Source organism: Elaeis guineensis, chromosome 2, assembly GCF_000442705.2.
Source record: "Elaeis guineensis isolate ETL-2024a chromosome 2, EG11, whole genome shotgun sequence".
Taxonomy (NCBI): Eukaryota; Viridiplantae; Streptophyta; class Magnoliopsida; order Arecales; family Arecaceae; genus Elaeis; species Elaeis guineensis.
Genome location: NC_025994.2, coordinates 112,396,903 through 112,411,959, shown reverse-complemented (window position 1 = coordinate 112,411,959; position 15,057 = coordinate 112,396,903). Strand labels below are relative to the sequence as shown.

Genomic DNA, 15,057 nt, shown 5'->3' with positions numbered 1-15,057 from the left:
AATTTTTTTTTTTAAAAAAAAATCTATTTACCTCATGAATATAAATATCCCTATACCTTGTTTACTTCAATAGGAAAACAGCATTTTAAATGTATGTCGAGCTCTTGTTCTAAAATCAGGTCAAGGTAAATTGAAGCAGGAGAAGGGTCTGCCACAAAACCTAGAAGACTGGTTGTTAGTAGGAGTATAGGTGGACTGACTGCATAAGAAAAGGCCCCTAAAGGAACCTTTTTGTTTAAGGATACTGGTTTTGCCAGATAGAATTCTGTTTGGAACCTGGGCTTCCAGAAAGCTATGAGTTTTATATTACAGGATTGCAAGTTCAGGTGGAGACACATAAAAATGGAAAACTGGATGAAAAGGATGACATGTATCTCATGGGTAATTATCATAATAATGGAGAATAATTTGGACCCATACAACAATTTGAAAGATTTGATTCAAGAAATAGTTAGAGAAGCATACGGACCATCATTTGTAAGATGGCCAATATGGACATCTACAATCAACATCAACAAGAAGCATGCTGTAAACTAAGAGAAAAAATCATGAGATTTAAGATTCCACCTTAGAAGGATGCACAGATTGCATATTTTAGTGGTGAATGAAACTGCTTTCAGGCCCCTTGAACACATAAGTAGATAAAATATTGAAAAAGAAATCAATTTAAACTGTTTTTTTGGCACAACTAGTTTTCATTCTGTCATCCAAAGTTTCCTCCATATCTACAATCATGCATTAAACCCTACCAATAACACCATCATTTGCAAATACAAACATCAAGCAGTCTCCTCTTTGAAATCTGGAGTCAACACGTCCATTACTAGCATAAAGTAGGCACAAAATTAGGGTCAATTTTTATCCAATCCTACTAACTGCTCATTCACACCAAACCAATCATGCACTTGTTTACGACCTTAATACATAACCTATGTAATAATCTCAATGTTAGAACTGAGATAATATGCTTCTTTAAAGCACCTTGTAGTTTGTACCATATACTTTCTTTAGATCCACAAATCCCATATAGGAATCTCCTCTTTCATGGTTATGCAAGAAAATTGCTTCGACTTGTCACTCCCTGGCACGGAACTAAAGTAGTTGGTTGATATACTTGTTACCTGTTTCAAATATTGTTTTGCCAATTAGCCTTATCGCTCCATATTGTCACTCATATTTACAATACAATGATATCTCGTGAAATTATGAATCTGTTATTCCTCACATGAGATAACTGTGCTTCCTCAATCATGAGTTATCCTGCTAGATTTCAAAGTCTCCTTAAAAGATCTAGAATAGTCTTCCACCAATATTAGAATCAAGGATTTACACTCATTAACATGGGGAGTGGTGGCTAGCAGCCAGCATGGCACTCTCCCTGCCAAAATCTAGTAAAAAGAGGCCTTGATAGTCTTTTATTTTTTTTTTTTAAAAAAAGGACTTAGGTGCTCTGCCGCCCTAGGTTGTGTGTGTTGTTGTTGGCCCAACATGAATCAGCACTTGAAACCATGATTGGAATACCATCTGAACTTAGCCAGGTTTTCTTTTTCCCAGTCTTTAGCTTGTTATAGTAATCTCCCACTCTGCACAACTTACTGCTTTCCAAATAAAAACATGCTAATCAATCTCCCAGAAAATTTCAGTTGTAGAATCATTCTTCTGATTTATTACAAATACTAAAGAATAAACATGCACAAGCATGATTCCATCTCAACATCTTATTAAATTATTTTAGGAACTTCTTTAGCTGATTATTGTCATATCTTCCCTGAGTGATGACAGCTTGTTCATCCAGCCAACTGATCTTCCATCCAGCAATCACTGAAGTGAAACTTCATGTTCATTGTGCATTGTACAAAGAAGAAAAGAAACACTAGCTCATGTCTAATGGTAAGAGCTGGGTACAGGTCCCTCCAAAATGGATCATATTGAAAGCAAGGTAACTGTATTACATATATGGGAATAACATCATCCATAGGTATTTAGGTCACAAAATTACATTTACATTTTTTTCAATCAATCAAAAGAATGCACCAAAAGGTCAAGTAATTGATACAGTTAGGATCCTTTAAAACAAGGTTCGCCGTACAAATCAGTACTGTACTATACCAAACATACCATATTATATCGGGAACCGGTACTCAGTATCGCACCATACCCACACTCGGTATGCTCGCCGTCTCATACTGTATCACATCCTAACACAGTAATAGGATGATACCAGTATGGGATCTGATACAGAGATGGTAAATCTTGTTTTAAAAGGCCACATGTCACCCCTTTCCTAGTGTACAGTTTGTGCTACACCCCATCTTGGACCCATCTCAAGTTCTAGCACCTGCTTAACCTTCAATCATGCCATATATTTCAAACTAACATCTGGCTAAACATTTAGAAATGAAGTGGTAAAGGAGAAAAGGATTGCCTAGTATCAACTCCTTATTGCTATAGAAGAAGCCTTTTCTGAACTAAATCAGAATTGAGAAAGATACAAAGGAGATACAAATCAAGATGCAAGAGAAACATCAGCAAGATGCTTCCAACTGATCATAAGCTTTTATGAATTTGAACTTGCATATTTACTTCATGATCTAGGTAAGTTTAGCAGCTGTGGCAAGAGAGGCCAAAGTAGTAAAGAGCAATTTGAGATGAATCAGGCACAATATATGAAAGATTAAAGGTGCCCTTGGTTAGGGAAGGCTATAAAGTTGAGCTCAAACTATGAGAAAAAGAGATGTAAGAAAGCCCGAATAGAATGTGTAATTAATGAACTTTAACAAGCTTGTAGTTATGGCTTATAGTTCTTTATAAAGATGATGGATGAAGCTAACTCCCACTAATGGGATGGAAAGTGGTTATGATTCTGGTCTTTTTTTTTTTTTGGAGAAAGATTCTGGTCAAATACAGTTGAGATTTATTCTGGTTGTCACTAACACTTCCTTGTAATATTGACTAATATTTACAAAATTTTATGGAATTATCTTTTTGTATATATGTTCAACTGAAACACGAGTTATTTGGGGATTAAGTTGTATGACATATCATGATGACAAATATGACCACTACATAGCTAGTCACTGCCTGTTAACAAATGTATGTGAGTATTATTGATATTCTGTAAGCAGCATTATAAAATGCCGGAATGGAACAGTAAGTTCAAGAACACTGAACCAAACAATCGGATAAGTAAACAGGTAAGTAGAATGTATGAACCTCAGGACAGCACATTGTGTTCATTGCTGTTATATAGCATTGACTAAATCTGAGTGGATTCACCAACTTCTGCTTGATTCTCCAAGGCAAGGCTAGCCGAGAAATTATTTTGATGTTATCACAAAGCAAAATGTGAATATTAGATCAATACTGCAGGCATATTATGCATACAAGCAATAGAATACATGAACATACAAACCCTAGAAAGGTAGGAGCCAGATTATATTCAAACATCACCAACAAGGCTGTCAAATTCTGAATCAGAGAAAAATAAAATAAGATAAATGCATTTGAGAAATGCAAATTACCTGAACAAACTCAACAAATGCTATGCGGGTTGAATGCATGTTATCCCCAAGAAGCCTCAAGCGAGAAACCTGTATAAGCAAAATCATGCTAACAATTAAAAGAGCCTTGAAAACATAATTGTCTTCACCGACTGATGAGAAAAATACCAGACTGAGGGCAGTGCGCTGACCTCACCACAAAGGAACTCAAAGAATTCTTTTAGATCTGACTGAGTAACCTGCAAAAGAAGAAAAGCCAAAACTATCAATTGATAAAGAAAGGAATACATTTAACTAGAAATAAAACAATCGAGCTGCATAACTTTGAAGAGACAACAAACTTCTACATAATTAATACGTTTTTTTTTTTTTTTTTTTGATATCAAAAACAAAATCAACCAGTTACCCTTTATTTCACCCTTGTATTTTCTTAAAATGTGCAAAGCAGAAAGAAGCTTGTCATGGAAGAGTCGAGAAGAAGCTACTCTACCTTTTTATCAATATTTGTGCAGTAAACTGTCCTTGTACACATCTCCCTTTCATCTTCAGACTGTATTAAGTCTCAAAAAAAGCTTTTTTAAAACCGAGAATGCTATTTTATAAGAAAACAATATACCATGATAATTTTAGTAATGCAGCGTAAGAATCAGTTGGCTTACCTGTGGAAGAAATGTAGGATTCACTGGCAAAATGGCAGTCTTTGAAGGTAGCACTCTTACGGGATAGTAACCTAGCATTGTCCCACCAAGATTTAGTGCTGCTCTTGCACCATCTGCTAGAATAATCCACAGTTACCATTCTACTTGTGAAAATCATAGAGTCACAATATAGGTGCTAAGATTAAGATGGTACAAGTTAACTTACATTCATTAGCAAACTCTATAAATGCAAATCGAAGAAATGAATGGGGGTCACCACAAATACGACAATCAAGTACCTTCAGAATGCACATTAAAAGATGTCAAACATTCGCTTACAGACTAGCTTATCATAATTAACAGAGGAAATGAAATAAAACAATACATCATATAAACTAAATAAAAATATATGAAAATTCATAGGGGAAATATAAAGAAAAGCATGATTAGAACAATAAAAATCCAGAGCAGTCTTACAAGCCTAAATTTCCACCACAAGTTCATAGAAAGGGGCAGGAATATGTCCTACGGACTAAATATTCTTAATTGTAATTCATTAATACAGCTTCTCCTTCCTGTCTGTGCCAAGTGCTTCCCAGAATATTTAGCAAGGCCTATAGCAGCTACGGATGGCACTTGCAATTCTTCAGATGGACAACAGGCATTATACTGCCATCTACTAATAAGATGAAAAAGGTTTCAAGACAACATAATCAAAAAAGCCTTCACAACCATTACAAACTATGTGTCAGCACCTAGATCTTTGGATGCGATCATCACCTTGGGCATTCGCATCATATCAAACAGAGCACAGACATTCCTTAAGGCCTGGCCTTGTTTGTGAATAAGCACTGGATAAGTGTCAGATATGACTGGTCATTGCCAGACAGCCAAATTTTGCAACCAGAGCAGTAAAATACCTATCCTCATCAGGTAGAGATCCTGCAGATAATAGTTCTGCTGGATGGGCAGAACTGCGATATGTGAGTGGTATTGTATGCTCTTCCCTCATTAACCTTTTTTCCTGCTAAGGCATATTTGTCTTTTCAGGGAAAAAATTACCAGCTTTGTGCCATAATCATTAGCTGTGGTATCCAAGTGATGTAATGAAGAAGTTACAAGCTTTGTGGTGTAATCATTATACAGTATGAAATCTATGCAACCAAAAATAAACTTCATATTATCCTGTTTTATCCTATGAACAACTTTACATAGGAGTAGGAGGGCCATAAAGCAATCCCCACTTTCTCTGTCTGCAAACCTTCTGAGACCCAAGTTTTATCAATTTTCAGCATAAGAAACTTACCCCAAGAAAACAGGAAAAAAAAACACCTTTCATCATGAGAAAATGAGATCACAATAAGGGGCAGCCATATACAATTCCTTAGCAAGCCAGATCACAATCAAAGATTCCTTCACTTCTTGTATTCATATTCATGAAACATAAGGTTGACAAGTAGCTTAAGCAGTAAATAAATAATACAGGATAGCTGTTTTGGCGCCACTCTGAAGTTAAATTCAAATAAATGATCACAATATTACCCTTTTTTTTCTAATTTTTTTCTAGGCAAAAAACATACCAGATCCAAGTTCAACAGATATGTTTATCCTAAAATACGCTGGTGGATTCCAGTCGTGAAAAATATTACCAATTTTAAATTTTGAGTTATATGACCAACTAACCCTAAAATAGAACTTAAAAATCAACCACCAAGCTGCACCTTTGCAAAAGCTCCTATGTAACTCTTTCAGGTACCTTCCCATGACTACATTCAAAGGGTGTTTACGTCAGTCATACTTGGCATTCCTTCAAGATATATATGAGAGAAAGAATCACTCTAGAAGATTGAGACCCTGCTGATGAAATACTTAGGTTAGGAGTTCTTGAAGAATTATTTAAAAAAAAAATTACCTTGAACATGAGGGTTCCAGATGAAAATCTAAATATCCAATCAAGTTATAGTTTCACAAGGAGTATGACCTCATCAATTTTTGAAACATTTCCGGAAATCATACTTTCTTGCAACTGGATGTGATCTGAAAAGATGCAATTTTGTGGTCAAAGAAACAGAATCCAACAAACGCAGTGGCCATGCACCCAGCCACCCACAATTTTCACCCAGTGAATAGTATAGGAAGTCTACATTTCCAAATAAATGAACCCTAGGTCAAACAAAATAACATAACTAGCCAACATGATGAGAGCCTAATGAAAAGTATCATACTGCAAACAATCTGACAAGTTCCAGTTGCTTGGGATCAGCTTGGTTGGCTCATTCAGGCTTGGATCAGCAAGGAAAGAAAGCCAAGCTCAGAAAGATTTTGAAGCCCAACTCATAATGAACAAGGCCTGAACACTAAAGGCTTGCAAAAATAAATAGGAGCTTGGCTCAACTCCATAAGAAGCTCATTCAAGCTCGGCTCAGATCTCATACAAACAAAACTCGAAGTCCTGTTAAGCTCCACTCAAGTTCTACTCAAGCCTGTGTCCTCCATCATACAGCAAGGTGAACCTGAGCAGCCCACTACGCAGCTAGGCTCAGCTCGTTTGCACACCTAAAAATTATGGAACTCCATTTTTATCATCCACTGCTGGATCGCAGGAATAATGAAAATGAGATTCTTTAAATGAGGAAGAAATTTAGTTCACTAAAGCAAAATCATGAGAAACCATTTTCAGCAGTATTGAATTCATTCATGAGCCACACATTCCACCATCAACTGACTTAACACAAACTTCATCTTCATTTGGAAACAAAGCCTATTGACATATAGTCTCATCAATGCCTGAATATTGCCTCAAATGTCAATTCTTACCTAGATATGGAAGGGTCGCTATCATCCAACTGACACTTGCTGCATAAGATTGAACATAGCAAGGTTTGCAGTACTAGAGCTAGCACTTGTGCCGCTAGCCCAGTGGTATAACACGGCATAGTACTGTGCTGTAAAAAAAGGAAAACTAGAAGGGAAGAGGGAGGAGAGAAAGGAAGAGAGAGAGAGAGAAAGAGAGAGAGAGAGAGATGTCGAAAGAGGGGGGGGGCTCGAAAGAGGGCTTGGCGCTGCCCAACAGACGACCGAAGTAGGAGAGGAGGGCTTCCAAGCCCCCCCCCCCCCTCTCCCCCCTTCCTTCCCTCTCTTGCTCTCTCTCCTCGTCCCTCTTCCCCTTTGTTGCTGGTTTCTTGTTTTGCTTGCCCAAACCGTCCCAATCCGAGGCTGATATAGCTTGGCATGCCTCAAACTGGACAGTTCCACCATCCTTGGAACATAGTAATGTGCCTCAAAAACCCAAGGAAACCTTAAAGAACTATCTCGCTGTTCAGCGGTTAACATCATCCTCCAAAATGACAAGCATGAAGTAGTACAAACAAACAACAAGAACAGTGGGTCTAACTTCTCTAAATCTACTTTATCAACGGCATATTACTCAATATCGCAGAAAATTATGCATTAACATCATCTGACTAGCTCCGGTCTAGCCACTAAAAGAAGAATGAAAGACTTCACAAAAGGTTTCCATTTGGGGTTTATAAACCCATTAAATAGGCTGAATGAATATAACCTTGTTTGGCTGTGTTTTGAATAAAACAACTTGGATTTCCTCCAAACATACTAAAATGGATACATATCTTAAATCAAATGGGCAAACGCTAAACAAATGACAATCTGAATGTCTGAGCACAAATATAACCTTATCATATAAACATTAAAATGGCTTCAGAAGAGGGGGAAAAAAGAAAAGCAACCACCTAGTTTTACATTAAAAGGAAAATCTTTAAGAAATTATTTGATCTGACTTGCACTAGGCTTTACAATAAAAGAAGCACAAAATATGATGCCCAAAATAAGGCTAAAATGAGTATTTCCATTTTGTCGCCTATCAAACAGATACAAGAGAATGAATGAGTATTTCTTTTTTTGGCCCCTTTGCAAATAAATCATGTGGTTTTCCTCCAAAACATATAAAAATGGATCATATGTGTCATATTATTTATTATTTGTTTGGTATCCTTCAAAATTACCCATAGTTCCACAGAACTATGGGTACCAAACAAATTCATTTATATGTTCCCTATACTATTTATGAATTTCAATATCTCTAATTCCATAATAAATATCGTGATGTGGTAATCTGAAATAAAAGACAGCCGATGATTTTCTCAATGATATTGCATGTTTACATAAATATAATTTCTCCATATTTGTCATAGGTGATTCATCTAAATTTTTAGCCTTCGAATTGATCTTTTCATTCTTCCTAAAATTCTTGTATGTTGTAGTCCTATTTTAAAATAAGCAAACAAGTAAATAAGGTAGTTTGTCAATGAATGTGGGCCCACAAGTGGAACTCAAATAAATGGTCACATAATTACTCTGCCACTAAATACCTTCTTGAGGAAAAAGTAGGAACTCAAACAAATGAGCTGTTCGCAAGCTAGCTCATGTTTAGCTCAAAAGTCATCTCAAAATTAGCTTGCTCAACTAGCAAACAAGCAAGCTCAAGTCAGATTTTTGAGCTTGAAATATAGAGCTCAAGTAGATCCAACTTGTAGTTCGAAGTTTCTTTTTTAATATAATAAAATTATATAACATAGTATGACTTGAAGAAATGACATAATTATAAATTTAATATGATGATAAGATTATTAGCTGTAGAACTTGATCCAATGCCTGAATCACTTATTTATTATCCAATAATTGGATCAAGATCCAATGTTTGATCTTTAGTGTGGGTTTAATATTCAAAATAACCAAGAAGCCCTAAGGCTCTCTTACTCCTAAGCAGCACTTGCCCCATCCCTCTCTTCTTCCACTATCCACCACCTCTAGATCCTTCCTCCAACCCTTTCCTCCCCCTCTTCCTTCCCTGATTAGACCTCTATCTAGGTTAAGAGTTAAGACCCTGCTCACAGATTCTATGGCACTCAGCACCATAAACTACTTGTCTTCTCTATCAAGTCTCTAACTTAGAGAGATTTTGGTCGGAGATCCAAAGATGTATCAGCTCTGCAAGCTAGGGTCTTGATGGATCCCCCAGATCTCCTCCCTTTACGACCTTCTCCTCATATGCCTTCAAACCCATGCCATTGCATGGGCTCCAGCACCCCATTCTCCTTTACCATTGTCTCCACATTATTGCACGGGCTTTGCCACCAAGCAGGGCTTTTGATCTCCCCTAATGCCATGCACTTGGAGATCTATCACATCATCAATCATCAAGAGATCTCATCAACCATGACAAGGATGAGTTTCAGCAACAATATTCCTAGGTGTTCTCAAGGAGTACTTGCATCAGCTTGAATGCATTGAGCAAGCTCCAACTCGACTTGATTTAGTTTCCAAGCTTAAGCGAGCAGAGCTTGAGTTGGTTTGACTATATCTGAGCCAAGCTCTATTGGGGCTTTCTCAACTTGGATTGAGCTCGAGCGGAGCTTCAGCTCATCTTTTATAGTTTCAAGCCGAGCTCACTAGAGCTTAGCTAGCTCATGTTCGACTCATTTACACCCCTATTCAATAATGACATTATAACTTAAGGAGAAATATAACTAACATGCCAAAAAAAAAAAAAAACTTAAATCAATCTCAACATATGTTGCTTCAACAAACTCAAATTCCATCAACATGAACAACACTAGTCTTAGAGTTCCGACATCGCACTTTGCATGTCTTGAAACTTGTGAGTGCTTTGATTCAACTACTCTCCTAAAAGAGATTGTAGAACTTCAGCTTTTAAAAAGGCTGGATAATTATCTAAGTTCAATTTATGAACTAGTTAATGTGATATCGTGTGAATGATATTGAAAGGTTTTTGAGATTTTTAAGAACCATTTAATGTGGTCTCACGTTAATGGTCTTGAACATCTGGATCCTTCACTAGTTGTTAGCCCCTTTAAAATGAATAGGAGAATCACAAGATTCCTAATTATGTAACCCATCCTTCAATAAAACTTCTTTAATAATTACATACAAGTCAATGTGTATCTCTACATGAGATACATTTTTGTTGCCAAATATACTAAGCAAAAGGTGGGATTAGCAGGCACTTCAAATCTAGAGACAATTACCAACAAGATCTTGCTTCAGCATATGATAATATTTATACAATTATTTTAACCTCCAAATTCTAGGAAGAACATGAGCAAGGTTCCTCAAATGAATAAATTCTAGTTTAAGAAAACACAAAAAATGCATGATTTGATTATCGGTCAAAACAATCTTTTTTTTTTCAGTTTTTGCCATGTCAACTTTACATTATCATCATCATCCAAGCTTTTTCTTATTGAATATCGGCAGGTTCGTCAATTTGTGCAAAGCTCCAAGTTGAGGCTCCATGGAAAGACTTTAATTTTTTTACTATCAGTTGCAACCTACGATCAACCTTGTAAAGATTGGTGTATTCATGGCTAGGTTAGATTTTGACAAAAGGGGCCTGTGATGAAACCAATAAGTCATTAATGAGAAAGAGGGTCTTCTTGGTCATGACTTAAGTTCATGCAACCAAGGAGCAAAATCTCTAAAAATCACCTATACCATAAAAGAGTTTATATAAAGGGGGAAGATAATAATTTTTCCTATAGCAAGCTATGTTCATCTCCAAGGTAGAAATAAAACCACAAGCCAAATGAAATGCAGTCCCTTTCTAGCAACTTAACTGGAACTTTGAATAAGTATATCCTAGTTTAGGCCCTTATTTTGAATGAAAGCAATTTAGCTAAGCGTATACATATGTGTTGCTACTTGCTAGGGCCTATTCGGATGTCAAAAGATAGGAAAGCAAAGCAAAAATTAATCCCAATAAGGCTTCCGATCAAGGATTCAGATCCCAGCAGGACGTTGCGTGGGACACCGGGATGGAATACTATCTCATGTGTCAGGACAGAGCCGTCCCACTAGCGTCCCAACGTTCTAATCGAGATACCTTGGGACATCCTCTGTCCTAAGTGTCGGGACCGAGTGGGACAGCGGCGCATCCTGTTCCATGAGAAAATCGGGACAGCCCCATCCCACATGATTTAAAACCTTGTTTCCAATGGGAGCTTATGCTCTAAATTTAAATAGGTGGGAAGATGGTTTAAAACAACAGGAAGCCAAGCAACAACTAATCCGAACTTTTGGGATGAGCTGAATCATCTTGGAAAAGGGATTATCTATTCTAGAAAATAAGGATTAACTATTTTAGTTGTTGTAGTTTCTCTTAGGAAAACAATTCTCTATATATTCTTTAAGCATGAGATCTTACCAATGAAGATCTTAATGATCAATAAGATCTTCCAACATCCAAACAGCCTTCTAATGTGTTTCAGATGAAACAACTTGACTATCGGTCAAATGCAAAAATATAAACGGAAGATATTCATTGCATTAACTAAGCATAGATACATATGTTTAGTTATTTCTCGCAGTTCATTTCCCATATGATATCAATAATTAAGTTTCATTACTTGATCAAAAAATTTAAAACCATGCACTGATTTACAATGGAACCACTTGGATTCCATCCAAAACATATACAAAAATAAATGCACTACATTGATCATGACTTGACTGATTTACATATTTATATCCCATAATTTCATAATTTAGACAACTTTGGTGCAATGGTAAAAGCATTGGCCTGACAAGCGCAATAGCTTGGGTTCAACAGAATCTTCTTGAGCATGATAAATCTATGTCCTACTTCATGCATTCATTCAAAATCGAAAGAAAAGACCAGAAAATGGCTCATGTCCAATTATCTTGCAGCTAATGCACAGACCTATGGTTCTCATACTAAGGAGAAATCAAAGGCATAACTACAAATTCAAACAAAACAAAAGGCACAGAAGAGATTTGCATGGTTCATCTTATAACCTACGCTAATGTTCAAAAACAATCATGAAGCTCCACCAAAGATGAAGAGAATACAAATAAATGCCCCAAAAGGTGGTCCCAAGACCCAGCTCACTGCTTCTCGACACACCCTCGAGTAGAAACAAAGCCCAAAAGCCTTCGTGCTTCATACACCAGGGTCCAAAAAAGTGATATAAAGGGATTATTTAGAAAAAAAAAAAGCTCCCCAAACCCTGATGGGCCATTTAGGGGTCTAAATGGGGCCTTTCATTCATCCTCAACCCTTGGAGACTTCAACCCCTTAACAAGCCTCCATGTCCTGAGCCCCCCCGCCCCAGGGGCACCCCGCCCCACCAAAAAAAAAAAAAGAGTGATAGATAAAGCAACTCTTTAAAACACTCAAATGGATATCATCTTCTGACCAGCTAATGTCAGCATATGAATTAATAACACCAGAAAGAGCAGTACATTGGTCAAAAGACACTAGAAAACACAAGATAAAAATGTACCATGACAGAGCCAAGAACTAGTAACACTCTAAAATTGAGCCCACAATATTTATTCACCCCGTTCCCAGGAATTGCCTGGTCACAATATTCACCTCCTGATAACATGGATTACTAATATTTTAGGATACATTTGGAAAGACTTACTTTCCCACAGCTACCAAACAATGCTGCAAGCTGCTCCTCTGTTACCTGGTATGTACCAATCAAATAGTCTGGATCAGTAAAATATATACAAGAATGTTCAAATACACTAGAAGTTAACATTGTACATGGATCGTTATAACTAATCAGTAAAATATGGAACAGTAAGAAAGACCCTAAATTTAGATGGTTTACATGCTGATCATTAACAGAAACATTCGTGGAATTATATGACAACGTTAAACTACAAAAGCATAAGCAAGCTAACATTGTGAAGTTACATGTATCATTATTGAAGTATCAGTAAAATACAGAACAGTAGGATGACCAGTCTAAGAAAGACCCTAATTTTTGATGGTTTACATGCTGATCAATGCCAGAAACATTTCATGGGATTATAAGAAAATGTTAACAGAACAGTAGGATGAATGTAAATGAGCATAAGAAAGACCCTAATTTTAGGTGGTTTACATGCAGATCAATATCAGCTACATATACAGTGCGCCTGATGCAGTCCTCCTTCTGCGCTCTTTGAACTCTATCATTAAACCTCCGCCGCCCCTGGCTGTAATTGTTCTTTCTCTAGCAAAAAAAAAACTCCAAAGATCAATTAAAATCGTGTATGAAAATGTTCTTTTTTCCCCGATACAAAGCCCCAAAACTTAAGCAAAATAAAGGAAACAGGTTGAGTTATTGGCCGAGAATAATAGAAGGAAGAAAATGCAACAGAAGATTACACACTCCATCCAAAAAAACAAATTTGTCCAGCTACTCCAGCCTTCGATGAATCCATCTATCCACTCAACTGAATAAAAAAAATTAAAATTAAACCAAAACCCTAGAAACCCCACATCACCCCCATGTGCGAGCCCACGATCGCACCATTTCTTACAAAGAAATCAGAAGACGAAACAAGCAAGAACGACAGAAAAAAGCGAAGTCTATACTCTGTGGGTTTGCTGGTTGTTGTACGGCCCATCGCCGCTGCCCACATCCCGATTCCCCGCAACAATCGCCCTGCCGTAGTAATCCGAGGAGGCCAGGAACACCGGCGCGTCAGCCGACAGCCGCCCATTCGGCCTCCTCCCACCGGCGGCGGGGCCCGCGGCGGCGTTGGAGGCGGTGTGGCCAACGGAGGCGTAGGAGGAGGGAATGAACTCTTTGGCAGAGGGGTTCAGTTTGGAGAGCAGATCGACGAGCTCGCGCACGTCGCGCTGGTACTCAGCCTCCGACGACCTCGCGCACTGCTGCTGCTGCTGCGGCGGCGGCGGCGGCGGGGTTCGCCGGACGAACTGGTCGCCGGCGCCGATCGCGTTCTCCGCAACCGCGGCCATCTCCGCCTCCGACCAATCCGATTATTTTAAGCACCAGAACGCCCGAAGACCGCCACCGATCCGATTAAAAAAAAAACAAAAGCAGAAGGAAAAAAAACGAATTCTCTCTTTCTTTTTCACTCTCTTACATCGAGAGGACTGGAACTGGGTTGGAATGGAAAGATAGAAGAAGAGACGAGAGTGGGGAGAGTGGCAAAAGAATGGATTGAAAGAAAGGGGAAACCACTATCAATGTGCTAGCAATAAATGGAAAGGAATTTAAAGACTTTAGTTTAATTTGTACAGAGAGACGGAAAGAAAGTGGTGAAATTTTGCAACGTATTTTTTGGCGCTCTCGAATTCTCTTTTGTTTGGGAGCGCAGAGTGAGAGGGTTAATGGAGGAAAAGGAAGGGGAGGTGCGCGCATGTCAAAGGGGTGGCACTATAAATGTGGACATCTGGGAGCGGGGAAACGTAAGCTGGCGTCAGGGAGGTGGTTACGTTGTTGCCGTTGGCGTGTGTTAACTAGAGGAAATTTTATTCTCCGTACCGTGTGCCCGATGTGGACGGCCACATCGTCAATCATAACCGCCCGTTTCTATAAAATAGTACATCAAAAGACACGCTCGATGAATGAGTTTGCGGCCGTGATTGATGGAGTGCACGATTACATGGTGGCATAACATAGTTTCACGTTAACCAAGGGTTGCCTGGATTTTTATTGCCTCTTGGAAGTATCCGAGGGTTCGGTTCAAGTTTGTGATTTAGAAAAGAGAGCGGGGACAAAAAAAACTATTTATTAATTTTAATAGTCCGTTTCTAGAAATACTGCAATTTCAATAGTTATGAACTTATTTGAATAAAGTTTGACATTTCGATTCCCTAAAATAAAAGAATTTTTACTTTTATTTTAATTTATGTTTGCATGTCTGTATTGCTTTTGTGTTGGCAGTTCTCTATGATCAATAACCAAGCAATCAGCAATCAATGATCAAATGAAAATTTGAGAGATTCTTTGATATATTTTGGCAAAAAAAAAAAGGTCAAAAACTTATCATATAGTAAACAAGTGCAACAATGATACAAACTATGATCTAATTTTTAATTTTTGATGATTTGATTTTCT

The 15,057-nt window shown here is 37.7% G+C and overlaps 1 protein-coding gene across 4 annotated transcripts in view; it reads right to left on the bottom strand.

The window, feature by feature from the left end:
• Nucleotides 1–14,365, bottom strand: part of LOC105043900 (polyadenylate-binding protein-interacting protein 9) — a 15,447-nt gene extending 1,082 nt beyond the window's left edge. Inside the window, exons 1-9 of one of the 4 annotated variants that reach the window (XR_831789.4) lie at nt 13,566–14,364; nt 13,090–13,200; nt 12,622–12,666; nt 4,365–4,437; nt 4,160–4,272; nt 3,991–4,050; nt 3,692–3,739; nt 3,522–3,590; nt 3,214–3,305 (exon numbers count right to left, since the gene is read on the bottom strand). Coding sequence is in view for 1 of the 4 variants with exons in the window: in XM_010921628.4 (XP_010919930.1) it covers nt 3,522–3,590; nt 3,692–3,739; nt 3,991–4,050; nt 4,160–4,272; nt 4,365–4,437; nt 12,622–12,666; nt 13,090–13,200; nt 13,566–13,952 (906 nt within the window). In the remaining 3 variants the exon portion in view is untranslated. Of the gene's footprint in view, nt 1–3,213; nt 3,306–3,521; nt 3,591–3,668; nt 3,740–3,990; nt 4,051–4,159; nt 4,273–4,364; nt 4,438–12,621; nt 12,667–13,089; nt 13,201–13,565 lie in introns of those variants that run through there. The other 3 variants (XR_012139134.1, XR_012139133.1, XM_010921628.4) reach the window with 3 other exon arrangements.
• Nucleotides 14,366–15,057: the final 692 nt, after the last annotated feature.